The sequence below is a fragment of the Biomphalaria glabrata genome, chromosome 4 (genome assembly GCF_947242115.1).
Source record: "Biomphalaria glabrata chromosome 4, xgBioGlab47.1, whole genome shotgun sequence".
Taxonomy (NCBI): domain Eukaryota; kingdom Metazoa; phylum Mollusca; class Gastropoda; family Planorbidae; genus Biomphalaria; species Biomphalaria glabrata.
The window spans coordinates 1,567,957-1,591,847 of record NC_074714.1 but is presented as its reverse complement, the minus strand read 5'-3'; the positions used below and the strand labels follow the sequence as shown (position 1 = coordinate 1,591,847).

General features: G+C 37.2%; 1 protein-coding gene across 1 annotated transcript in view; it reads left to right on the top strand.

The window, feature by feature from the left end:
- The window catches only part of LOC106078746 (uncharacterized), a 55,825-nt gene that overhangs the window by 8,739 nt on the left and 23,195 nt on the right, over positions 1-23,891 (top strand). The window contains exon 2 of the mRNA XM_056027757.1: positions 19,962-20,034. Within this exon, the coding sequence (XP_055883732.1) occupies positions 20,022-20,034 (13 nt within the window). The 5' untranslated portion in view covers positions 19,962-20,021. The remainder of the gene's footprint in view (positions 1-19,961; positions 20,035-23,891) is intronic.

The window sequence follows — 23,891 nt, the reverse complement described above, 5'->3', positions numbered from 1 at the left end:
GCATTTTACTTCTGTTGACATGGCTCTAATTTACACTCAACATGATATAGCAAGCAAGCAAAAGGCACACCATATTCTGTTCCCTGGTGAATAGTTAAAATGTTAAACTTAAATGTATTTATTCAATGAATGCAGCGACTAAAGACAGCGCGGAAAACCTTTTCCCAGATACCCTCTCCCCACACAAAAGAGATTGGACCATAGCGTTCTGAGCTTGGTAGGGCCTATAAGCATGAAAGCTGCGCTTCACAAAGAGCTGTCTTATATACCTTCTTATCTTATCTTATAAAATACAGACGTCACTTCAGAAAAGAAGATGATTCCGTCCTACGAGTCATGCATTTAGTCATACATATTAACCAATGACTCAAATTCTGTCAAGTCATTGGTTTTACTGACTGGTTCAGGCAACCCAATTCCATGCTCTAATAGCACTAGGGAAGAAGGAGCATTTGTACAAATTTGTCCCAGCATACAGAACGAAGAATGTGCCTTTATTGTTGTCTCTTTCTGTGTATTTTATTAGATTTTGTTTTGAATTTGAAGATTATGGTTCAGTGTTTTGTGTATAATTGCTACTTTACTTTTAAGTCTTCTATCCTGAAGGCTTTTTAAATTGAGTGATTTTACTAAAGGTGTTACTCTAATCAAATGTGAATACTCGTTTGTTATGAATCTCACTGCTCTATTTTGTGTCTGTTCCAGTTTCTTAATTCCTCCCTCCAAATGATTCAATCCTGTACATTAACTTAAAACCAAGTAGGTTGGAAACGTCTCCATTCTGATCTGCAATATGTCTTGACATCTTACCAGCTTTACCCCCCCCCCACCCCAATACATTTGAATTCCTCCTCCCACGTACCCATACCAAGGAGGCTCTCTTTCAATTCTCTCAATCAAACGGCTTCCTTTTTTTTTTTTCAACATCGTTTTTATTTCAGCCAGATGAACGTGCACCAAGAGACTGTAGCCATTTTGTTTTCATAAGATGAAAGGTTAAACCACTTACCGTGACGTATCAAAACCACCGGCACGCAAGTTACGGAGATTAAGAAGGCTGCAAAAACCCGCGGGACAGCTCTCTGTTGGTCCTATTCAACTTTATCAGATATGATTTACTATAGCGAGAGGAGGGGGGATATGGGTTTCTAATGGTGTTTTTACAAGTCTTTTTATGAGCATTGGCATCTAAATAGCTATTCACCGCCTGTAGAAGACTGCGACAGAATTCTCTCAACTAGAATAAGTGCCTACTTAATGGTCACAATAATATACTGTGTGTGATAGGATGGGGCGGGGTGCAATGGGAGCAAAGGGGGGGGGGTGTTCTTGATAAGTGGCTACATGGAAGACATCAACAAGATGACAGGATGGAGTGTTGACATTGATGTCATGGCAAGCGATGTGAACAAAAGATGGCATATGTCACGTGATTTGCAACAAAGAGTGGACTATTTCGTTAATTAGTATGACCATTGTATCAAGCATCGTTTACTTAATGCTTACATATTCAAACACTTTTTTAGTCATGTTCCCAGAGATGTATCTATATCAACAATTGTCCATCACCGTAGGTTGGTGCGTTAAAGCTATGTTTGTAAAATGTTTTACATGTTTCGGATGTTCCTTCAGAGTTGAAGATAATTACTTCCTAGTCCAAACCTCCCGCAGGACGACGGGGGATGGGAGCGGGCAGGGATTGAACCCTCGACCATCGATAAATCTGAACGACAGTCCAGCGCGCAAACCGCACGACCAGGCAGCCATATACTATGCAGACATGGTTTTTCTACTCCCTTATCTTTATGTTCATAACACATTCATTATGTCAGTGGCGTAGCTAGGGTGGGGGGAGGAGGAAGGGGAAGAATTTGAAAATCCCCCAGCCCCTACTTGAGGGTGACCCCCAAATGAGTATTTTTTTAAAATTAAATATTACGCGAAAAGCAGGGGCCTCCAAAGAGGTCAAACCCCGGGGCCCCCAAACGATGGGAAATTCTTAGCTACGCCCCTGCATTATGTGATTTCCGCCAGTAGTCTACGGCGTCTCCAAGGTAGGCCTACTCCTCCTTTTACTTCATCCAATGTTCCTCTTCAAGGTAGGCCTACTCCTCCTTTTACTTCATCCAATGTTCCTCTTCAAGGTAGGCCTACTCCTCCTTTTACTTCATCCAATGTTCCTCTTCAAGGTAGGCCTACTCCTCCTTTTACTTCATCCAATGTTCCTCTTCAAGGTAGGCCTACTCCTCCTTTTACTTCATCCAATGTTCCTCTTCAAGGTAGGCCTACTCCTCCTTTTACTTCATCCAATGTTCCTCTTCAAGGTAGGCCTACTCCTCCTTTTACTTCATCCAATGTTCCTCTTCAAGGTAGGCCTACTCCTCCTTTTACTTCATCCAATGTTCCCGCTTAGTTCTTAATGTTTCATGTCGATTTTATATCTAACAAAATACTCAGAAAGACACAAAGACAAAGGCTAATAAAAAAAAAAACCCAGTAAGACACAAAGAGAGAAAGGCACATTCCTCGTTCCATATGCTAGGACAACTTTTTACAAATGCTCCTTCTTCTCTTCTTCTCAGTGACTTGGCAGAATTTAAGTCATTGGTTAACGTAGGACGTAATCATCTTCTTTTTTGAAGTAACGTCTGTGTTACCCAAGATAAGTGAGACTCTCTTTTTTGAATTGAGGGAAATGGGATATACAAAGGTTTCTTGCTTTTTACAAAGTCTGTCTGTTTGGTATAAAAAGTTTGTACACGTTATTTCTCCCACACCCAGTATCTGATCAAGCTGAAATTTCGCACAATTAATTTTTTAAAATAGTCTTTTGAGTGTTTGACCAAGAAGTTTCTAAGGTAGTCTTCCGAATAGGCTGTTTATCTAACAAGGCTGAGTCTTTGTAAGTAGGTTGCAAAAAAAAATTGGCTGTTTTTAAGGAGATTTTCATCAGTTTTCAGAAGATTTTAATAATTTCAGGAGATTTTCGTGACTTTTTCGTATTGCCGATTTTAGAATTTCAGGAGAATTCCAGAAACCCTTTATTATTAAGTTAAAATGGTTTATTTTAATAGTTTTTTATATTTATTAGACAAGTTGGTCTCTAGTCAGGAAAGTTTAGTCTTTTTCAATCTTAGACAGCAATATATGTCAAACTATGAACACGAATAAGACACGAGGTGGGGAGAGAAATGGAGGGATAGACACTCCAGAGAACGAGGTACATTCATTGAACGAATCCGTCATTTGGTTAATCACAGAAAAACAAATAACCGTAGAGCGGATCACGTGACTTACAAGAGGAACCATTTTGACACGGTGTTGAACTTGAAGCCAGAGCCTCTTTGAACAGTTTGGTGACACCGATCGCAACATAATGCTGCCCCAGGTGTCACCCACACATGGATGGCATCAACGAACGTTAGATCCGATCCTCCCCCCCCCCCTTTTTTTCCTTACACGCCTCCTCCCTCCCCTCTCACATACACATAAGAGTATGAAAATTCACTGTCCCGCTCCTCTGCATATTCTCCCAGTACATACGTCATTCCCCTTCACTGCACTTTCCGCATGGTCCAGCAGATCCAATCTAAACGTTTCGATTACTTATCTGTAGTACACAAGTGAACTAGGATCTAGCACTTGTATTCCACCCCCCCTCCCCCTCTCTTTCTCCCCATCTCGATTCTAGACCCTGTGTGGTAAATACAGGTGGCCTGGCCTCTAAAGACGACCTAGTCGTCTTTTGTCTTAGCATTTAAATTTATTTGAATCGGACGCCACACTTCTCTTAGCGGGGTATTGAAAGCATTTGCAAAGATAAAACACTTGAGCGGTTTGCAGCAGAGATTTGAATTCTAGACAATGGGATATGATTGGCTAATAATGCTGAAGACATTATCTGTACTAGGGATGATTTGGAGAGAAGGCATTACCTATATAGATATGAAGCAGTGTCTGGATCAGCGAATGGATTGTTAGGCTGGACTTGAGGGTACTGTCTGGCTGCTGGACATGTATAAAGTAAAGAGAAGGATCTAGATCACCTTCATCTATCCCTTAGTCTGTTGAACCGATGGGGCACCACACAAGATCTGTCAACCGTTTTTTCTCCATTCCTCTCTGTCTTTTGCCTTGGATCGAACTTCTTTCAATGGCAGGCCTGACCATTCTTTGATATTGTCTTCCCATCACTTTCTCTGTCTGCCTCTTCTTTAGATGCATAAAGTAAAGGGCATGATCTCGATAGACTCATATAACGTTGATTATTATTTAGAGGCTTTACTAAATGTGAATAGACTTTCTTATAGTCAGAAATTTAGCTTTTTAGATTTTGTTATTGTTGTTGGTGACTTGGTGTTGGCCTAGTGCAAATTATATTCTCCTTGTTGGATTTTTAAAATCTTCCTTTCTTATAGTATTGTTTGTTTGTTTTTTAAAGGGTGGAGGGCAACCAACATGATGCAAATGATTGTCAACAGACCAACAAAATCTTTAATCTCTTCCTTGTGCTTCTATGCAGAAAAAAAATTACTTTGAAAATAAAGTCTGCTAACGCTAGGCTCAGGTAACTTCTGCACTTCTTATTCGATAATTAAGATAAGATAAGATAATTTTATTGATCCAATCAAATGGAAATTCAGTTTGTCTACAATTGACAACCTCAGCGTAACTACTTTACAAAAACAATATGGATGAATAATTTGAACAACATTTCCTCACGAAACACATACACATTCACAACCAGCGCTTTATGAGTTTGACTTCTATGTACTTCTCGATGACGACAGCTGATCTTGTAACACTCTGACCGAAAGTGGGATAAAGGAGTTTTTAAATCTTTCAGTTTTGGTCCTAATGGAAAGGAGACGACCACTTCGTTCAGATCTTATGTAACAGTGGTTTATTGGGTGCAGGTTGTCTTTAAGAATCGTGAGTGTTTTGGAAAGGCATATTTCTTGAAAAAGCTCTTCAAGAGATGGTTAGATACTATATTAATATTATTGCGAATGCTTTTTCTAGAACAATTTCAGGTGCACGATTTTCAACTCATATTTGACTGGATTAAAAACACACACAAAAAAAAACCTAGATATTCCTCTCTTACTCAGAAAAGGGACAGGGGAGGAGAGGACGGGCTAAGAGTGAAGCGTGTTAATGTCTTTATGTTGTTGTTGTTGTTTTTTGTTTAGAGGGGCAGAGGGCTGGTGATCATCCCAATGCGCCTAACAATTAAACACAGCTCCTTGTTTCGTGTCGTCCGGAAGGTGGCGCTGTGTTCGGGTCTTCCAATCTCTTGTCGAGGTCAAAGCTCATGTTCTCAAAGAGAGCGGCTAGCTCTGAAAGGAATCAAAGACTTAAATCGAGATGACCACGCGATAGCCACTTCCTTTAGGTCAAAGTGTTCTGTTTTTTTTTAAATTCTCTCTTGGGCCCAGATAATGTCTTTGACCAACGTCCGGTTGACATTTAGGTCATCACAAAACAGAGACATTATTTGAAATTCAAGAACGAGAACTTTGTCATTCAGTAAAAACAGACGATAATTTCTTTAACAAACTTAATTTGTATAGAAAAATAAAAGAGCGATTAGACAAAGAGCTGCGAGTATTTTTAGAAAGAAAGTTATATATATATATATATATATATATATATATATATATATATATATATATATATATATATATATATATAAATTAGATTGCTATTGTATGTCACATGCTTCAAAACTAGCAATTTAAATAATTAATCATTATTAACTCCTGTACCAAAAACATCGACACACAATCACATTTTTAGGAATCTTACTATTCTTATATTCCAATTATTTGGACCAAAGAGAAAAGGGTCTTGAAATAGTGGGTGGGCTTGTTTTCAGTGACCAGTACTGGTATTGCGTATACCTAGACCAAGGGTTCTCAACCTGTGGCTCGCGACCCCCTTTGGGGGTCGAATGACGATTTGCCAGGGGTCGGCTAAGACCATCGAAAATATGGATTGTTATTGTCTACTCTTCTATTGCTGTATGTTCAAAGACTCAAAAAAAAAAAAAGATTTACTGCTGCAGGGGTAAACGACTGTATTGCTGTATGTGTGTGTGGGGGGGGGGGAGGGGGGTCGCGGCAGAGTGGGGGATTGTAAAAAGGGGTCGCCGGGCTTAAAAGGTTGAGAACCGCTGACCTAGACGGACAAACTAGTTGACATTCAGTGTTATTATTTGGAACTCGTGGACTGCTAATCAAATGTGTTTTTATACATGACTGTGTAAGAGTTTGTTGACATTAGATACCAAAAAATATGACCAAAAAGAAATTGACTTTGACATAAAGTTCTTGGTTGATCAGATACTAGTGAAGAAAACATTAAGAAACTGGAACAGACACAAAATAGAGCAGTGAGATTCATAACAAACGAATATTCACATTTGACTAGAGTAACACCTTTAGTTAAATCACTAAATTTAGAAAGCCTTCAGTACAGAAGACGCAAAAGTAAAGTATTAATTATACATAAAACACTGAACCATAATCTTCAAATACAAAAACAAAATTTAATAAAATACTCAGAATGACACAAAGATAAAGACACATTCCTCATTCCATATGCTAGGACAAATTTGTACAAATACTCCTTCTTCCCTAGTGCTATTAGAGCATGGAATGGGTTGACTGAGCTAACCAGGAAAACCAGTGACTTGGAAGAATTTAAGTCATTGGTTAATATGCATGACTGAATGCATGACGCATAGGACGTAATCATCTTCTTTTTTGAAGTAACGTCTGTATTATATAAGATAAGAACTATTACAGCTCCCCTTTTGTACAACTAATACCTACTCACGAGGAATTTAAATGGTACACATTCAATCTAACCGTGCTTCTTTTCTTCGGGATTCAGGGCTTTTCGCCTCTGGTCTTTGTTAGCCTTTGTAAAAATTGTATTCGTTTTCTTTGCACAAAAAAAATATATATATAAGTACTACTTTTAGTTCGGTTTCAAGATTTATTTTATCAGTTCTTATCTTATCTTATAAATTACAGACGTTCCTAAAAGTAAAAGATATTACGTCCTATGCAACTCTTCCCTGTTTAAATTCAAATCTTTTTATTCAATGTTTACAAATGTCATACACATTTTTAAATGAAAAATATTTTTTTAAATATTTTCAAGCAAACAGCCGGGTTTGAACCCTTCTCCATTGAGATAATAGTTCGGAACGCATATCACACAACCAGACAGCCAAAGCAGGCCTCTTAATTGTAAAAAAAAAACAACTTTAATAGTCATTAAACACTTTTTGTGTACATAGAGATCTATGTGTAAGAACCTGGACTAGACATTTAGTGTTGACTTAATTCGAGTCTTTACAGAAATTAGTAATCTTTTTTTATCTTATCTTATTAATTACAGATGTTCTTTCGAAAGAGACGATTATTACATCTATGATAATTTTGTCCTAAGCTAGTAAAATGCATTTTACTTTAATATTTTAGAGACAGTTTCAATTTTACATTGAAGTAATTTTCTTTTATAAAATTCTTTAAACATGTATAGTGTTTTCTAAATATTAGTAATACATCGAATCAAAACTTGTATTGTTTTATTTTTATATGTTTTAATTTGAATATCTTGCTAAGCTCTGAGTAGCCTACTATGAGTTTCCATACAATGTGTACAAGGGATGGTCTTTCTTCTTTATCAGAGAATAACACAATCTCATTGTTAAAGTACACAAAGATGTACATAATATAATTACATGTATAATTGTATTTTATATACATCTATAGTTCCAAAATGCACTATATGTAAATGCATATTGAGGGGTAGACAAAACACATCTATAGGTTTAGACTTTGTACTTATCAGTATAGTTGTAGATTTAGTAAATGTATGTGTACACTAAATGTACTTATAAGCATTGATTATGCACACTATAGGCTTACACTTCGTACATGTATAAATGAAGATTGTGTACATTTATTTCCGTAGCCTACACAGAAATACTGCATTCCTCTAAGACTTCTTCTTTCTTCTTCTTCGTTCTCATTTGACATGTCGGAGGGTTCAGATCAGTAATCCTATATCTGAGATGAACTGCGCAGTGCTTTCCAGATCAGGCAGTTCTCGGTATAGATTTTTTTCTATAGGAGGGTTTCGGGGCCAGAATTAGTTCGGAGCCTCTTGATAAAGTATACTGCTTTGAAGGACATGGTCAGCATTCTCTGGTAATGCTCCACAATGGCAAGTTTCGCGAGTCCGGACTTTTAGCTTCAGAAACATGTTGTCTTATTCTGTTGTGTCGGTTCTGAGTCGAAAAATTATGCGTTGGTCATGTCGAGATACCTTATAATAGGCGTCCTTTTTCTTGTAATTGGAATGTGGGATGGTCCAATTGTTATTTATTCTACTCTCTATTATTTTTGTCATTTCTTCTGGGTAGAGAGGGATTTTCATTTGTTTGTTCCATCTCCCATCTTTAGCCAGTATTGCCCAGTATGTCTGCTTTTTCATTACATTCTAATTCAATGTATGCTGGAATCCATTAAAGAACAATTTCCTTGCTGTTGTTGCTCCTTTAGGAAGTTTCCGAGTTTTTCAGGCTTTGAAGGACTGTTTTGGCATCGGTCAGTAAGACAATTTTTGGCTGTGTTATTAATCATTCGGACTCGAAGACAAGCCTTATTATTTCTGTACGCTAAATACATGTAAACGCTTAGACTAGCTGTATGTAGAGGCGTTGTACAAAGTAAGAGGAATTGTAAAGCAAACATAGTTGGATTCTAAAGACTAAATAGCGAAAAACAGACCAACATTTTGTAAATTGCTTTCTTTACAGTACATCCCCTAAATCTTGAATGAAGAGTAGCCTATTTGAGGTAAATTTTAAAGAAACTATTGCAAAGTGATTGTAGTCTGTCATTTAAATTTATATCACTAATTTTAAAAAATCTTTTATTCCACTGTCAGTCTGTGTGTTTCCAGGTCCACAGAATAACACTGGAGACAAATTCATTAAGCACCGGTTGTGTGTGTGTATGTGTGTGTACTGTTTCTCTCTTTTGTGTGCATGTTGTTTGCGCCGATATTGTTATTGTTATAGTAGTAATGGTGAAGTGGACTTTCTAGTTAAAATGTTGTTTTGTACCAATAAAACATTCTTTTTATTTTTTATTTGTAAAATATTATGCGTTTAGATATCAACCAACCAAACAAACGTAAACAAATATATAAATTCAAAGCTAAACAGGCTAAGCCATATAGTCACACGGTTTACCAGCAAGCAGCAATCTACTGTACGTTTTTTTAAAAGTCTGTCGAGATAGTACCTGATGTTGTTGTTGTTTTTTTTTTTATAGAACTATCGAAAACCAAAACGCTAGATCTAATTATTGTGAAATGGCAATGTCTTCGATTCCGAAGATTAAGGGTGAGTGTCGCATTTCACATATCTACACAGACCAAGTTGCGATCTGCATATTTTTCCATTTATGTCCTTTACAGGCTCTACTTTATGCATGTCCATCTAAACTTTATTTTAAACTATATCATTTATTTATAAAAATAAATAATTAAAAGAGTCATTTTCCATACAATAGTTCCGTGATTTGAAAAACACTGTGCGCAGAGCTATTTATTAAAACATGCCTATTATCAATATGGGCTTTTCATGATGTCAGGAACATAGAAACTAATTATTGTATTATTAATTGACACCCAGGTCGTTGTGATAGCCACATGACACCCTCGTTAACCGTAGGCCACGGAAACAGATGACCTTTACATCATCTGCCCTATAGATCATAAGGTTTGAAAGGGGAACTTTACTTTAGTTGACGTAACTCAAGAGTCTTGTATCAGCATACAGCTACCTTAGTATCAACTTATCTGCTTTTCGTACGGGTTCTTCAATTCCGGGGTCATACCGGGGTCATACAAACTTCATCTTCTCACAAGACAGTCACAGTTAAAAACCCAGTTAACACCCAGACACTGGCCCTAAAGTTAACAAATAGTACACAAACTGTGTAGCCTAATTCTGCTTAATTAGCTATAGCTTCCAAAATATCATGTACACATTTTCCCCCAAAAAATTGCTTGTTAACCTACCAACTAAAAGTGGATAGAACACCAACTAACAAGTGTTAGAAAACATGAAGATCAACATATAACATCAGCCAACACTCTGGCCACTCGTTACCAGTACAGTGCTAGTTGACCTACACATCTAAACTACACACTGGTCATTCTCACAAATATAAACATTGAGTGTATTTAAATATCAAAGGTCAAATAGAGTCATCCAGTCATTACGATGGACAGACCAACGCAGTCATAAGTATGAAGATACTGATACATGACACATTTGTGTTTAGTTTTCGATTTATAAGATCCTGTTTACATTATTTAAGAATAAAACATGGTAACATAGAAAAAGAAGAAATTGAATATGGGCAATGGGGAGCCGACATAAGGTGACTGAAAGAAAAACGTACGCAGCTAAACTTAACAAAGTCAAGGTCGTGATATCGAAAGATCGCTACTGCCAACTAACTAATACAAATTACTTTGTTCTATCTTATCTTATCTTATATAATACAGACGTTACTTCAAAAAAGAAGATAATTACGTCAGACGCCTCATGCATTTAGTCATGCTTATTAACCAAAAACCTAAATTCTGCTAAGTCACTGGTTTTCCTGGCTAGCTCAGGCAACCCATTCCATGCTCTAATAGCACTAGGAAAGAAGGAGTATTTGTACAAATTTGTCTTAGCATATGGAATGAGGAATGTGCCTTTATTTTTGTGTCATTCTGAGTATTTTATTCAATTTTGTTTTTGTATTTGAAGATAATGGTTCAGTGTTTTATGTATAATTGCTACTTTACTTTCGAGTCTTCTATCCTGAAGACTTTCTAAATTGAGTTATTTTACTAAAGGTGTTACTCTAGTCAAATGTGAATATTCGTTTGTCATGAATCTCACTGCTCTATTTATTGTCTGTTCTAGTGTCTTAATGTTTTCTTGAGTTGAAGAGTCCACTGGTGAAAGAGTATAGACATTTCATTCTGCAGAGCTAAAGTGTGAGCACAAATTATCTTATCAAATATAACGATGAATGCATCGACTAAAATATATAGTTTTAACAACTGTTCCTATTGCACACCAGATGCACCAAACAGAAAGCTATTTATAGGTATCAGCCATATATGAAAATCTCCAATAAATTGTGTTTTTTTTGTGTACGTCAACCTCGTTTTGAAAGCGAGGCATGTTTGAAACTGACTTAACCGTGTTATTTCTGCTTGGTTTAAAGTATTTAGTCAGTACCACGTGACTAATCCAACTTCCGTTTTAAATACTCAGATTAATCTTTCAGGGCATCTGGGATTGCGACCTTATTTTTTTTAATTACCCGAGGACTTCATTACAAACTTCTGGCTAATTACAAGGGACTTCTAGCTGCCCAGCGACCATCACCGGCAGTAAAACGGCTGTCCCAATGTCCGCCAGACTACAGCGTCCAGCTCTCGCCCTTTCCATCTGATAACGATCGCGATTCAAAGCAGACATCAACTGACCATCGCGAGTTTTATGTCCAGTCCTTGTACCACCTGCTGCTAGTGACCATAACTGTCACACTGCCGCGGCAACTGGAAAAGAGTTTGAACGGATTCGCTTGGTTGACAAAGTTGCCAAACCACGTAATGGCACGATGGCTTACAGATAGACAGTTCATTTGAAAGTAGAATCCTTTTTACAAAGCTTGTATCAACTCACTCTGTTTGTCGGGTAAAAAAGGTTTGTACACAGAGGCGGACTGGGTGTCGAAATCGGCCCGGGCATTTCTATACAATCCGGACAATATTTTGTATATCATATTGATGGACACCCAATTCTAGGCCTTTCTGTCAGTATGATAATGTGTCGGTATGCATGCATACAGTAAACTCTAAATCTTTATAGAAGTGTAGGCCTTATGTTGCTTTTTAATCGCTAAGTATGTATAGGCCCTAAAAGGAGAAAGCCCACTAGTAGCACTATTTACGGATGAAGGCTATTACAATATTTAGGAAAATGTGTTAGATTAAAATAGCTTCACACTGTGGAGTATTTTTATTTTTAAACACAATTTTAACTTTCAGAAGGCCCTTTTATAAGGTTTTATAAAACCTTTAACAATCTGATGCGTGCCATAGTGGCATCCATGCGACCCTTTTGTGGCCCTACCAGCCCATTAGGGTACCGGCCCACCGGGCATTTGCCCGACTGCCCATATAGCCAGTCCGCCCCTGTTTGTACACGTTATGTCCTCCACACCCATTCTCGGATCAAGTTGAAATTTCGCACAATTATTCATTGGCATAGACAAGATAGGAATCAACAAAAAAGATTAACTACTTAGTCAATTAATTACTGGTAATTATTTTGTCTGGTATCAAATAAAGGAAATTTTTTTTACATTATTGAGACATTTAGTTGTACGTGCGGATTTCTTTCCCTTAGATAAGCTTCTTTTTTTTTATTTGTTCTAATTTACTTAATGCTTCATAAGAATGATTTAAAAACCCAGAATATACATAAATATTGGAATAAATTACAACAGTACTAGGGAAACGTGCGCTTGGAATTATTTAATTATTTAATTAATATTTATAAGTCAAATAATGGCTTATCACTTCAAATAGTTCTCAATAGAACCTTTTTTTAAATAGGCTTTTCAAGGTGGACATCTTTGGAGTCCATGGAAAATTAGATATCTTCCATTACGAAGAAGATATTTCAAATATAGCCGTTCACTGGACCGGATTTAGATTTGATAAGACCCTATGCAATTTGAGAAATGGGGTCCTGGGGCAATTATACATTAGCTCCATTGGGCGCGACATGGCCTAAATTGTGCAGATGTGCCAAAAGCCCACACTATCAAATATCATATCAAAATGATTGAAAATATAACTGGAATCATTTTGGGGGGGGGGGCATGTGGGCGCCCTTAGGCTATAGCTTATGTTGCTTATAGGTAAATCTGTGTCTAATTAGTGTATCAAAGTAGTACTGCATTTATGTGCAGGGATGATTTTGTCAACTGTGAAGCTAAACAACATAATTTTTTTTTCGACGAAGGGGGGTAACAAGCTACGTTTATTCACTGCAGAGCCTAAGTAAAAAAAAGAAAGGCTAGTTGTTTTTGTTTTTTTCAAAATGACTAACATAAAACTGAAACTATCCTTACATACTATTATAATAATAGTAATATTTTGTTGAAAGCTCTGCTAGAGAGGACAGGAAAGAGCTGGGAAGCCGTTAAAAAAAAACTAGCAAGAGACCGTGGAGAGTGGCGTGTTTTTACTGAGTCCCTATGTTCCATGAAGAACGCAAAGGAGATATGATGATGATGATAGTGCGGTTTAGGGCTTTATCTCCTCAATAAATTCTAAGTCCAACGCTTTACGGGTTTTTTTGTTTTTTTAACTGCATTACAGAAAAAAAAAAGGGGGGGGGGGAGGACGACCAGTTTTTTTTTTTTGAGTTGACTTTGATAGTAGATGCAAAACTAAATCTGCAGAGATCATAATTTGAAATCTTGTCATCCATCGGTGGATCTATGTGCAACTATATAGGCCTACTTCTCACTGCAGCTGTCCATCTCAATTGATAAAGCCGCCAAAACGCAGGAGTGGCCAAGCAGTGCGGAGTTGGGGGGGGGGGGGGGAGACAAAGGCAGGACGACTGGACACAAGAAGTTCACTGCTTGCCAGGTAACAACTCGGTCACGCACTTCACGGGATGTCCTTAGTTTCCACCAGGAGGTCTGTTGTACAGAGTGCTGACCGCTGTCCACGCGCTAAGGTTGATGGTCAATTAGGACCATTGTCACGCTCATTACAAGTCCACCAAAAACATGTTATGTAAGGTCAATAGAACTTTATGGTCAATAACTAAGGCCAGACCTGGACCTTGATGACCAGGAGACTTTGGACACTCGCGATGACACGTTCCATGTGACAAGTTCATTACATTTTAAACACTTAAAGAAAACGGCAGAACAAGGATATAAAGGGAGACAATACGAACCAGTCATACACACATTTATTACAGGGAACTTGAATTCACCAATGGACATCCTTTATTGTCGGTTTAGACTTTTTAGAGAACAATGAGAATTTTTGTAAACTCTATCCAATGTGCGGGATCTTTACGAAAAACAAACTTGCCTTTTTCCAATTGTTTATAAATTTTAAAAAAGGTTTACATGTCTGTAAATACAATACAAATATTTAATTTTAAAATAAAAAAGGGACACAATTTTGGTAGACGGAGTTAGTAGTTACTACATCTATGAACATATTTCTCGAACTTGTTGAATACAGTCGTGAAATTTAAATTTGTAGGGTTGATAAATATAGGAGATTGTGTGTACCGCAAAGTGCCTGTTTTACAAAACTTAAATCAACTCATTCTTGTCTGTTACCCTTAAATCTAACTCGATTACCGTGAAGGCAATGATGAAATCAGATTTTTCTATACAGCGTACAGGCTGTTATGTCTATTATATAGATCTCAAGGCAAATGATGGGCAGCAGTGGAAAATTGAAATTCATTGTACTTTTAGACACCACGTTTTATTTTTCTAGAGATCATTGTGAAAGTATGTTTGGTTTAGGCTTCGTCTCATTCAACGGACCTCATTCCCCAATCATAAACAGACAACATTTAGCCACGTGGTGCTCTATCTCTTCTATATAATTTACGATCTAATGTTTCATTCATGATGGTTGTCAAGTGACAGTTTTTTTTCGTTGTTTTATCAATAAGATCACGTGATAAATATGATATCATGTTTGGTTGATCTTTTTGATCAGTTTTTTTTTTCAATATGGATCTTATCTTATCTTATCTTATATAATACAGACGTTACTTCAAAAAAAAAAAAGAAGATGATTAGCCTACGTCCTACGCGTCATGCATTTAGTCATGCATATTAACCAATGACTTAAATTCTGCCAAGTCGCTGGTTTTCCTGGCTAGCTCAGGCAACCCATTCCATGCTCTATTAGCACTAGGGAAGAAGGAGTATTTGTACAAATTTGTCCTAGCATATGGGACGAGGAATGTGCCTTTATCTTTGTGTCTTTCAGAGTATTTTATTAAATTTTGTTATTGTATTTGAAGATTATGGTTCAGTGTTTTATGTATAATTGCAACTTTACTTTTGAGTGTTCTGTCCTAAAGGCTTTCTAAATTTAGTGATTTTACTAAAGGTGTTACTCTAGTCAAATGTGAATATTCGTTTGTTATGAATCTCACTGCTCTATTTTGTGTCTGTTCCAGTTTCTTAATGTTTTCTTGAGTTGTGGGGTCCCAAACGGAGGATGCATATTCTATTATTGGCCTAACCAAGGATAAATAGTACTGAGAAATAATATTACAAATACAACGACTCTCAAAGCAACAACGCCACAGTAACAATAAAGCCATTCTTATATACAAGTGATCACTGTTTGTTTGTTACATGTCTCGGATGTTCCTTCAGAGTTGAAGATAATTTACTTAAGTTCGAACCTCCCGGCGGACGATTTATCATCGATACATCCGAACGGTATTTCAGCGTGCTAACCTCACGACCAGGCATCCAGACGGGTCAAATGTAGTTAGTAATAGAGTCTTATCTTATTATCTTATCTTATCTTAATACAGACGTTCCTTTAAAAATATATATATAACTTAACAAAGAATAGAACCAAAAAAAAAAATAACGTTCGCGCATGTTAATCAAATAATTGTTTTCCCTCGCTGATAGCAATAGGCCTCATTAGGGTAGAATTAGTCCTAGCATATGGAATAAGAAATGTGCTTTTATCTTTGTGTCATGCACAGACATGCTGGCATCAACTATTTTCAGTTTTAACATTAAACTTTGAATCTAGAATTAAGATTTTCTTTTTCGATAGAAAAATTTATTATTAAAGTTGGCGAGTCACATGATCGGCTTTACGAGTATCACATGGGCTTAGAGATTGACGCCTACATCTAGATTTATCAGATCTAGGTTTGTTATTAGCTTGTGAACAAAAAATACACAGAGCCTTCACTAACAGAGAATCTCTTGCACTACTTGTCGTCACCAATAAAATTATCTTATCTTTTATCTTATCTTATTATTTTTTTTCGACGTTCTTTATCTCAGCTTTTCTTTTCAAAAAGAGTTCTACGCTTGGAAGGGAGATTAACTCTTTCTCTCCTAACTGACGATACCAACGTTGATTCCACCAGAATGTGGTAAATAATTTCGGAGAGAAAGAGTTAAAAGAACATTGCTCTTCCCCTGCGAACTATCTACCGAGGTCACTCGTCACTTTAAATGCTTAATAAGGGTGTTGTTTTTTTTCCATCACTAGTCAACCAGTCACACCTATCTCACTCACTTACCAGTGTTTTTTTTTTTTAAACTTATATATCATACTGTAGAACAGCGGTTCTCAACCTTTTATGCTCGGCGACCCCTTTTTACAATCCTCCACTCTGCGGCGACTCCCCCCCCCCCCGACACACAAATACAGCACTAGAAGAGTAGACTATAACAATCCATAGTTTCGATGGTCTAAGACGACCCCTGGCGAATCGTCAATCGACCCCCCAAGGGGGTCGCGACCCACAGGTTGAGAACCCCTGCTGTAGAAGGTCCAGGGCGTTCTGATTCAATCTTTTTGTTCGCATGTTGTTGGGGGTATCTTGGAAAGCGTTGCCTTAGGGAGATCAGTAAATCTCAATGAAATATTTCTGGTTTACACCAAGATTCGAGCTCACCCCCCCCCCAACACTTGTCAGGTGGACCAGCGGTTTATGCCACTACCCACAGACTCCCCACCCACCCCTGCTTTTTGTGTGTTAAATTAAAATCTAGCGTTTTAGGTTTTCGATAAATAAAAATTAAAAAGTATTGGAAGAAAAACATCTTACGTAAGTGAAATAGCTACGCATTTACTGCATATTTCTCAATACTGCATGAATTATTTCCCTTTCATATTGAACAAAAAATGACCACTAATTCATTAACTAATTGGTCAATTTTCTGCTTGATTCAAGTTTATCTTGCATAATACAGACGTTAGTTAAAAAAAAAAAAGATGATTACGTCCTACGCGTCATGCATTTAGTCATGCATATTAACCAATGACTTAAATTCTGCTAAGTCACTGGTTTTCCTGGCTAGCTCAGGCAACCCATTCCATGCTCTAATAGCACTAGGAAGAAGGATATAGATAAGGAGCATTTGTACAAATTTGTCCTAGCATATGGAACGAGGAATGTGTCTTTCTGAGTATTTTATTAGATTTTTTTTTGTATTTGAAGATTGTAGTTCAATGTTTTATGTTCAATTGCTACTTTCCTTTTGCGTCTTCTATCCTGAAGGCTTTCTAAATTTAGTGATTTTACTAAAGGTGTTACTCTAGTCAAATGAATCTCACTGCTCTATTTTGTGTGTGTTCCAGTTTCTTAATGTTTTCTTGAGTTGATGGGTCCCAAACAGATAATGCATATTCTAGTATTGTTTTTTTTTTTTTTATTGAAGAATTATGCAAAGTTTCAACTTTATCCGAGAATGGGAAGTGTGAGAAATGCTTGCAAAAGATTCCTGCATGACAGACCATAGTCCTGACTATCAACCTTAGCGCGTGGACAGCGGTCAGCACTCTGGGCAACTTTGGGACAACAGACCTCTTGGTGGAAACTAGTACGGCGTAATCATCTTCTTTTTTGAAGTAACGTCTGTATTTTATAAGAAGATAAGATCACTAAGGACATCCCGAGTAGTGCGTGACCGAGTTGTTACCTGGCCAGCAGTGAACTTCTTCTGTCCAGTCGTCCTGTTGCTGTCTCCCCCCCTCCCCTTCTCCACACCTCACTGCTGTCCACTCCTGCTTTTAGCGGTTTAATCACGTGAGGTAGACATCTGCCGGTGAGAAGGATATAGTTACACATAGATCTGATGATGGGGGACAGAGTTTCAAATTATGATCTCTACATATTAGCTTTTGAAACTATTATCGTAGTCAACACTGGTGGTCCTCTCCCCCCCCCTCTTTTTTTTCTGTTATGCAGTTGTACAACAAAAAATCTGAAAGTTTTGTTACAATGAAAGGGAGAAATTTCTATAAATCAAATAAGAACATAAAACTAAAATGTTATTTAACCTTGGTTAGGCCAATAATAGAATACGCATCCTCTGTTTGGGACCCTTCAACTCAAGAAAACATTAAGAAACTGGAACAGACACAAAATAGAGCAGTGAGATTCATAACAAACGAATATTCCCATTTGACTAGAGTAACACCTTTGGTAAAATCACTAATTTTAGAAAGCCTTCAGGACAGAAGACTCAAAAGTAGCAATTATACATAAAACACTGAACCATAATCTTCAAATACAAAAACAAAATTTAATCAAATACTCTGAAAGACACAAAGATAAAGGCACATTTCTCGTCTCATATGCTAGGACAAATTTGTACAAATACTCCTTCTTCCCTAGTACTATTAGAGCATGGAATGGGTTGCCTGAGCCAGCCAGGAAAACCAATGACTTGGCAGAATTTAAGTCATTGGTTAATATGCATGACTAAATGCATGACGCGTAGGACGTAATCATCTTTTTTTTTTTTGAAGTAACGTCTGTATTATATAAGATAAGATAAGATAGAACAAAGTAATTGGTATTAGTTAGTTGGCAGTAGCGATCTTTCGATATCACGACCTTGACATTGCTAAGTTTAGCTGCTTAGTTAAAAATTTTCCTCTTTTTCTTTTCGTACGTTTTTCTTTCAGTCACCTTTTGTCGGCTCCACATTGCCCATATTCAATTTCTTCTTTTTCTATGTTACCATGTTTTATTCTTAAATAATGTAAACAGGATCTTATAAATCGAAAACTAAACACAAATGTGTCATGTATCAGTATCTTCATACTTATGACTGCATGACTCTATTTGACCTCTGATATTTAAATATCCCTCAATGTTTTTATTTGTGAGAATGACCAGTGTGTAGTTTAGATGTGTAGGTCAACCAGCACTGTACTGTAACGAGTGGCCATAGTGTTGGCTGATGTTATATGTTGATCTTCAAGTTTCCTAACACTTGTTAGTTGGTGTTCTATCCACTTTTAGTGGGTAGGTTAGCAAGTAATTATTTTGGAAGATTTGTCCATGATATTTTTGTCAGTCAGGAAAACCAATGACTTGGCAGACTTTTAAGTCATTGACCCTAACAATTCCGGGGCCCTATGCGAAACGGATTGCGCGAAGCGGAGTCTGGGTAGGGATAAGCATAACGTCAAAATTAAGATTTTGTATTAGAAAATACATTCGTTTTGGCAATATTTTTTTATGAAATAGAAGCTGACTGCCGTTTTTTTTTTTCTCTTGTTAGATTGGCACCGCAAAATGTCAATTTTATTTTTCATGAGTTTTCAGATTTTAATAATTTCCGTCTATTTTTCGTGAGATTTTAATTAGTTTTCATGATATTTTAATAATTTCAGGAGCTTTCCTGGACTTTTGGATATATTTTGCAATTACAAGAGATTTCCAGGAGGCCCTGGAGAAGAAGGAGGCCCCGGAGAAGCAGGAGGCTTCGGAGAATCAGGAGACCGCGGAAACACTTTAATTAGCATATATATACGTTTTTAATAATTCAATGTAACAATTCACACCTAGAATTATCGCGGGGGCTAAAAATTTGCGGGGACAACTGCGACCGCATAGGTTGCAGCGGCTCGAGTCCGGGCCTGGATCAACATACATGACTAGATTGACCTAGGAACACGAGTAGGACGAAATTATCTTCTCTTTTGAAGAAATACTAAATCATAGGATATTATATAAGATGGGGAATATGTTTATATAGTTGTTGTTTTTTTACTTAGTTTTTTTATGTTGTTTATTTGGTCTTTTATTTCAGATTGTCTCTCCTGAGTGTGGTTTCAGTTACCTCCCGTTTGTCTTCTATCTAGAGAAACCTATGCCGCACACAGGTAGGTCGTGATACTTGAAGTAATGGCGTCTTTACTAAGCTAGACTCAAGATATATCTACGACGATTACACTAGGCCCAGGACTCCATTGGTTTAGAATTCAGCGGTTCTCAACATTTTAAGCTCGGCGACCCCTTTGTACAATGCCCCACTCTGCCGCGACCCCCCCCCCCCTTTTGCTCACATACACTGCAATAGAAGAATAGACAAAACAATCCATTTTTTTCGATGGTCATTGGCGACCCCTGGCAAATCGTCAATCGACCCCCAAGGGGGGTCGCGACCCACAGGTTGAGAACTCCTGGTTTAGATCATCTCAATCTTTCTAAATAAAGGTTTAGTGAAATTCTACTTGCACAGCTAAGACTTGAAGAAATCCAATAAAGTAAAGCGTTTTCAATGTTTATAAATGGACCTTATTCACCAATCGTAAACAAACAACATTTAGCCACGTGGTTCTCTATCTCTTCTATACAAATTATGTAATCCATAGTGGATGTCACGTGATACGTATTTTTGATTGTTTTATCATTATTATGACGTGGCTAAATGTGTTTATTTACGATTGGTGAATGAGGTCCATTGTTGCTTATGACTGACCTTCCGCATTTGTCCGAACATTCCACCACTAGGTCGTTTATCTTTTGTTTCATAAATGTTTGATTATCACATTCACAAAAGTGGTACAAGACACCTGTAGCAAAGACAAACAGACACAAAATCTCTTCTGTTTCTCCTGGCAGTCTGATCATTAAATAGAAACATTCTGATATTAACTTTTCGCATGTATATAATGAGCGAGTCTGGTTTGTAATGGTTTTCTATAGTTGTTATGTTTTGTTTGGTGTAATGCACAAATTGTAAGACAAATTTCCCTACGGATTATAAAGATTATTATCAATATTATTATTATTATTTCTTTTGGAAAATCCCTTTATGAAACTCCATAACATCGACCGGCATTTACACAGTTTACTCTCTTTCTCTCTCTCTCTCTCTCTCTCTCTCTCTCTCTCTCTCTCTCTCTCTCTCTCTCTCTCTCTCAATTTTTCTCTTCTGACGTGACGTTCATTTATGTTGTTTTATTCACGAAAGCATTTACTCACAACAATGATAAGATAATTTAGTTTTTGGTACGAATCTCTTATAAATCTACAGATCTATAGATGAAGGATTCCTACATTACATTATACCGACACATTTAAAATAGTAAGATTCCCCCCCCCCTTTCAGACCATGTGGTTTATAGTGGAGATAAGGTGAAGGTCACATGTTTCTGTGGCCCACGGTTAACGAGGGTGCTATCACAACGACCAACACCTTAACTTTTAACCAACTAATTTTATTTATGGACTCAGAGGCGCCATACAGATCCAGAAATTAAATATCCCAGTCTTTACTAGGATTCAAACTCGCCCCCCCCCTCCCCGGTTTGGAAGCCAAGAACTTTACCACTCAGCCACCGCGCCTTCACATTTACAAAAGCATCAAACATTTTTTTTTACACCAGCTTTGGATGGCTGCCTGGTCATGCGGTATGTGCGCTGGTCTGTCTTTCGGTCGTCTCGATGGTCTGGTCAATGGTCGATATTCAGCTCTGAAGAAACATCCGAAACATAGACAACACTGACCAGTCTTCGGCTTCTTAATTCAATATAAAAGTATTTCATAGGCTCTGAGTTGCTTCCGATCGGATCCATTGTTTTGTTATCACTGTCACGTCGAAACACTCACTGAAGAATTTTATTATCTTTAGTTTTACCTCCTCTCTCAACACACAAAATAATAAAGTAATAATAAATAATTAATAATAAAGTAATACCAATATTTCAATGTATTTTTAGAAATTTTCACACACAAAAACACTTTTTCAGTCTATGTCGGCTTTATATGACAACAACAAAAATATTTTTTGTTTACAATGTTCACAAAAGCTAGTTTCGCGCCAATTAACGCTATTCAAATTTTCGCTCAAAGATTTTTAAATAGTGCCTAAAAATGAAAGAAAGTATAATCTTGTACTTTTTCAATATGTGTGCTTCAAAAAAAAAAAATTTTTTTTAAATTTGCGCTTAAAAAAAATTTTTGGTAAATGTAACCGCTGCGATTTTGATCGTGAAGATATCTTAGTTGTTCTTGACCCAAGGAAACTATAACAAAAGTTAAATATTGGTATTTTTTTCGTCCACCGGAAATGGGAGAATCGGTGATAGGTGAGTGAATGAGTCATCGCCCTTGCGCGTATAGAAATAAGATTGATAAGAAAAGCTGAATTTTGTTTTAATAGAAGTTTCTGCAAGTTTTATTCACTTATACACCATCAACTAATTAGGAAGACTGTCTATGGGGCTACAACACAACGACTGTTTAATTAACATGGCTAAGATTTCATTGCAACGTGATTCATTGCTTGATACTTAGATCTATAGCATGTTTTATTCCTAGGCAGAGCAGGACAAAATTGATGTTTGACTCCACGAAACCTGCAGTCTTATCTTATCTTATATAATACAGACGTTACTTCAAAAAGGAAGATGATTACGTCCTACGCGTCATGCATTCAGCTTTGCATGTTAACCAATGACTTAAATTCTTCCAAGTCACTGGTTTTCCTGGCTAGCTCAGGCAACCCATTCCATGCTCTAATAGCACTAGGGAAGAAGAAGCATTTGTATAGGTCTCTCCTAGAGTACGGAGTGTGGGATGTGCCTTTATCTTTGTGTTTGAGTATTTTATTAGGTTTCGTATTTGAAGATTATGGTTCAGTGTTTTATGAATAATTGCTACTTTACTTTTGAGTCTTCTCTCCTGAAGGCTTTCTAAATTTAGTGATTTTACTAAAGGTGTTACTCAAGTCAAATGTGAATATTCGTTTATTATGAATCTACGCGTGGTCGAGAGGCCAAGTGCGCCTGAACTTGGCTTGGCTAACTATGAAGGGGGCTCAAGGTTCGACTCCCGACTTGGGCAGAGCTGTGTTTACTGAGCGCCTAAAGGCATTACGGAAAACCAACACCTAGATACCCCCTCCCCCCCTCCCCCCACTGGTCCACAAAAGAGATTGGACCAAAAGCACTCTGAGCATGCTAAAAGCATGAAAAGTAGCGCTATATAAAAGCTATAATAATAAAAAAAAAAGTCTCACTGCTCTATTTTGTGTCTGTTCCAGTTTCTTAATGTTTTCTTTGGTTTACTTTCTACGCGGACTTTGTTGCTTTCTGTTTTCCGAAGCTTATGAACAAAAACACCCAAATACGTTTTAGGAGCGACAAGAACTCCAATAAATAAATGTCTGTTTTGTTTTTACATGAGATACAAAATCGTTTAAACTTGTGCATTGTTATTATTTTGCTTGGTCAAGGGATTCCGAGCTTTTACATATTTCGGATGTTCCTTCAGAGTTGAAGATAGTTTACTTCCTAGTCCAAACCTCCCGCAGGACGACGGGGGATGGGAGCGGCCAGGGTTTGAACCCGGGACCATCGATAAATCCAAACGACAGTCCAGCGCGCAAACCGCACGACCAGGCAGTTGGAGTATATTTGTATTTGCATCTGTTTGTTATACTTGAATCATTCTAAAAAAAAAATAATTTTGTATTCTTCAATTTTCGATCAAGCTGGTCAGATATCTAGATGTTCTACAAAAAAGCGAAACAGAAAAAGCCACAGTATATTTGTTTTACTGCAAATTTAACTTCGATTTTTTTTTAATACGAAGAGTTTTATTCTTCAGTTCTACAAAGCATTTTGAAACCAAGCTTTGAATTATCCAGTGATGTTCAAAATACGACCCGCGAGCCAAATCCGGCCCGCGACGTGGTTCCATCCGACCCGCCGAACCGTCGGCACAAAGTGT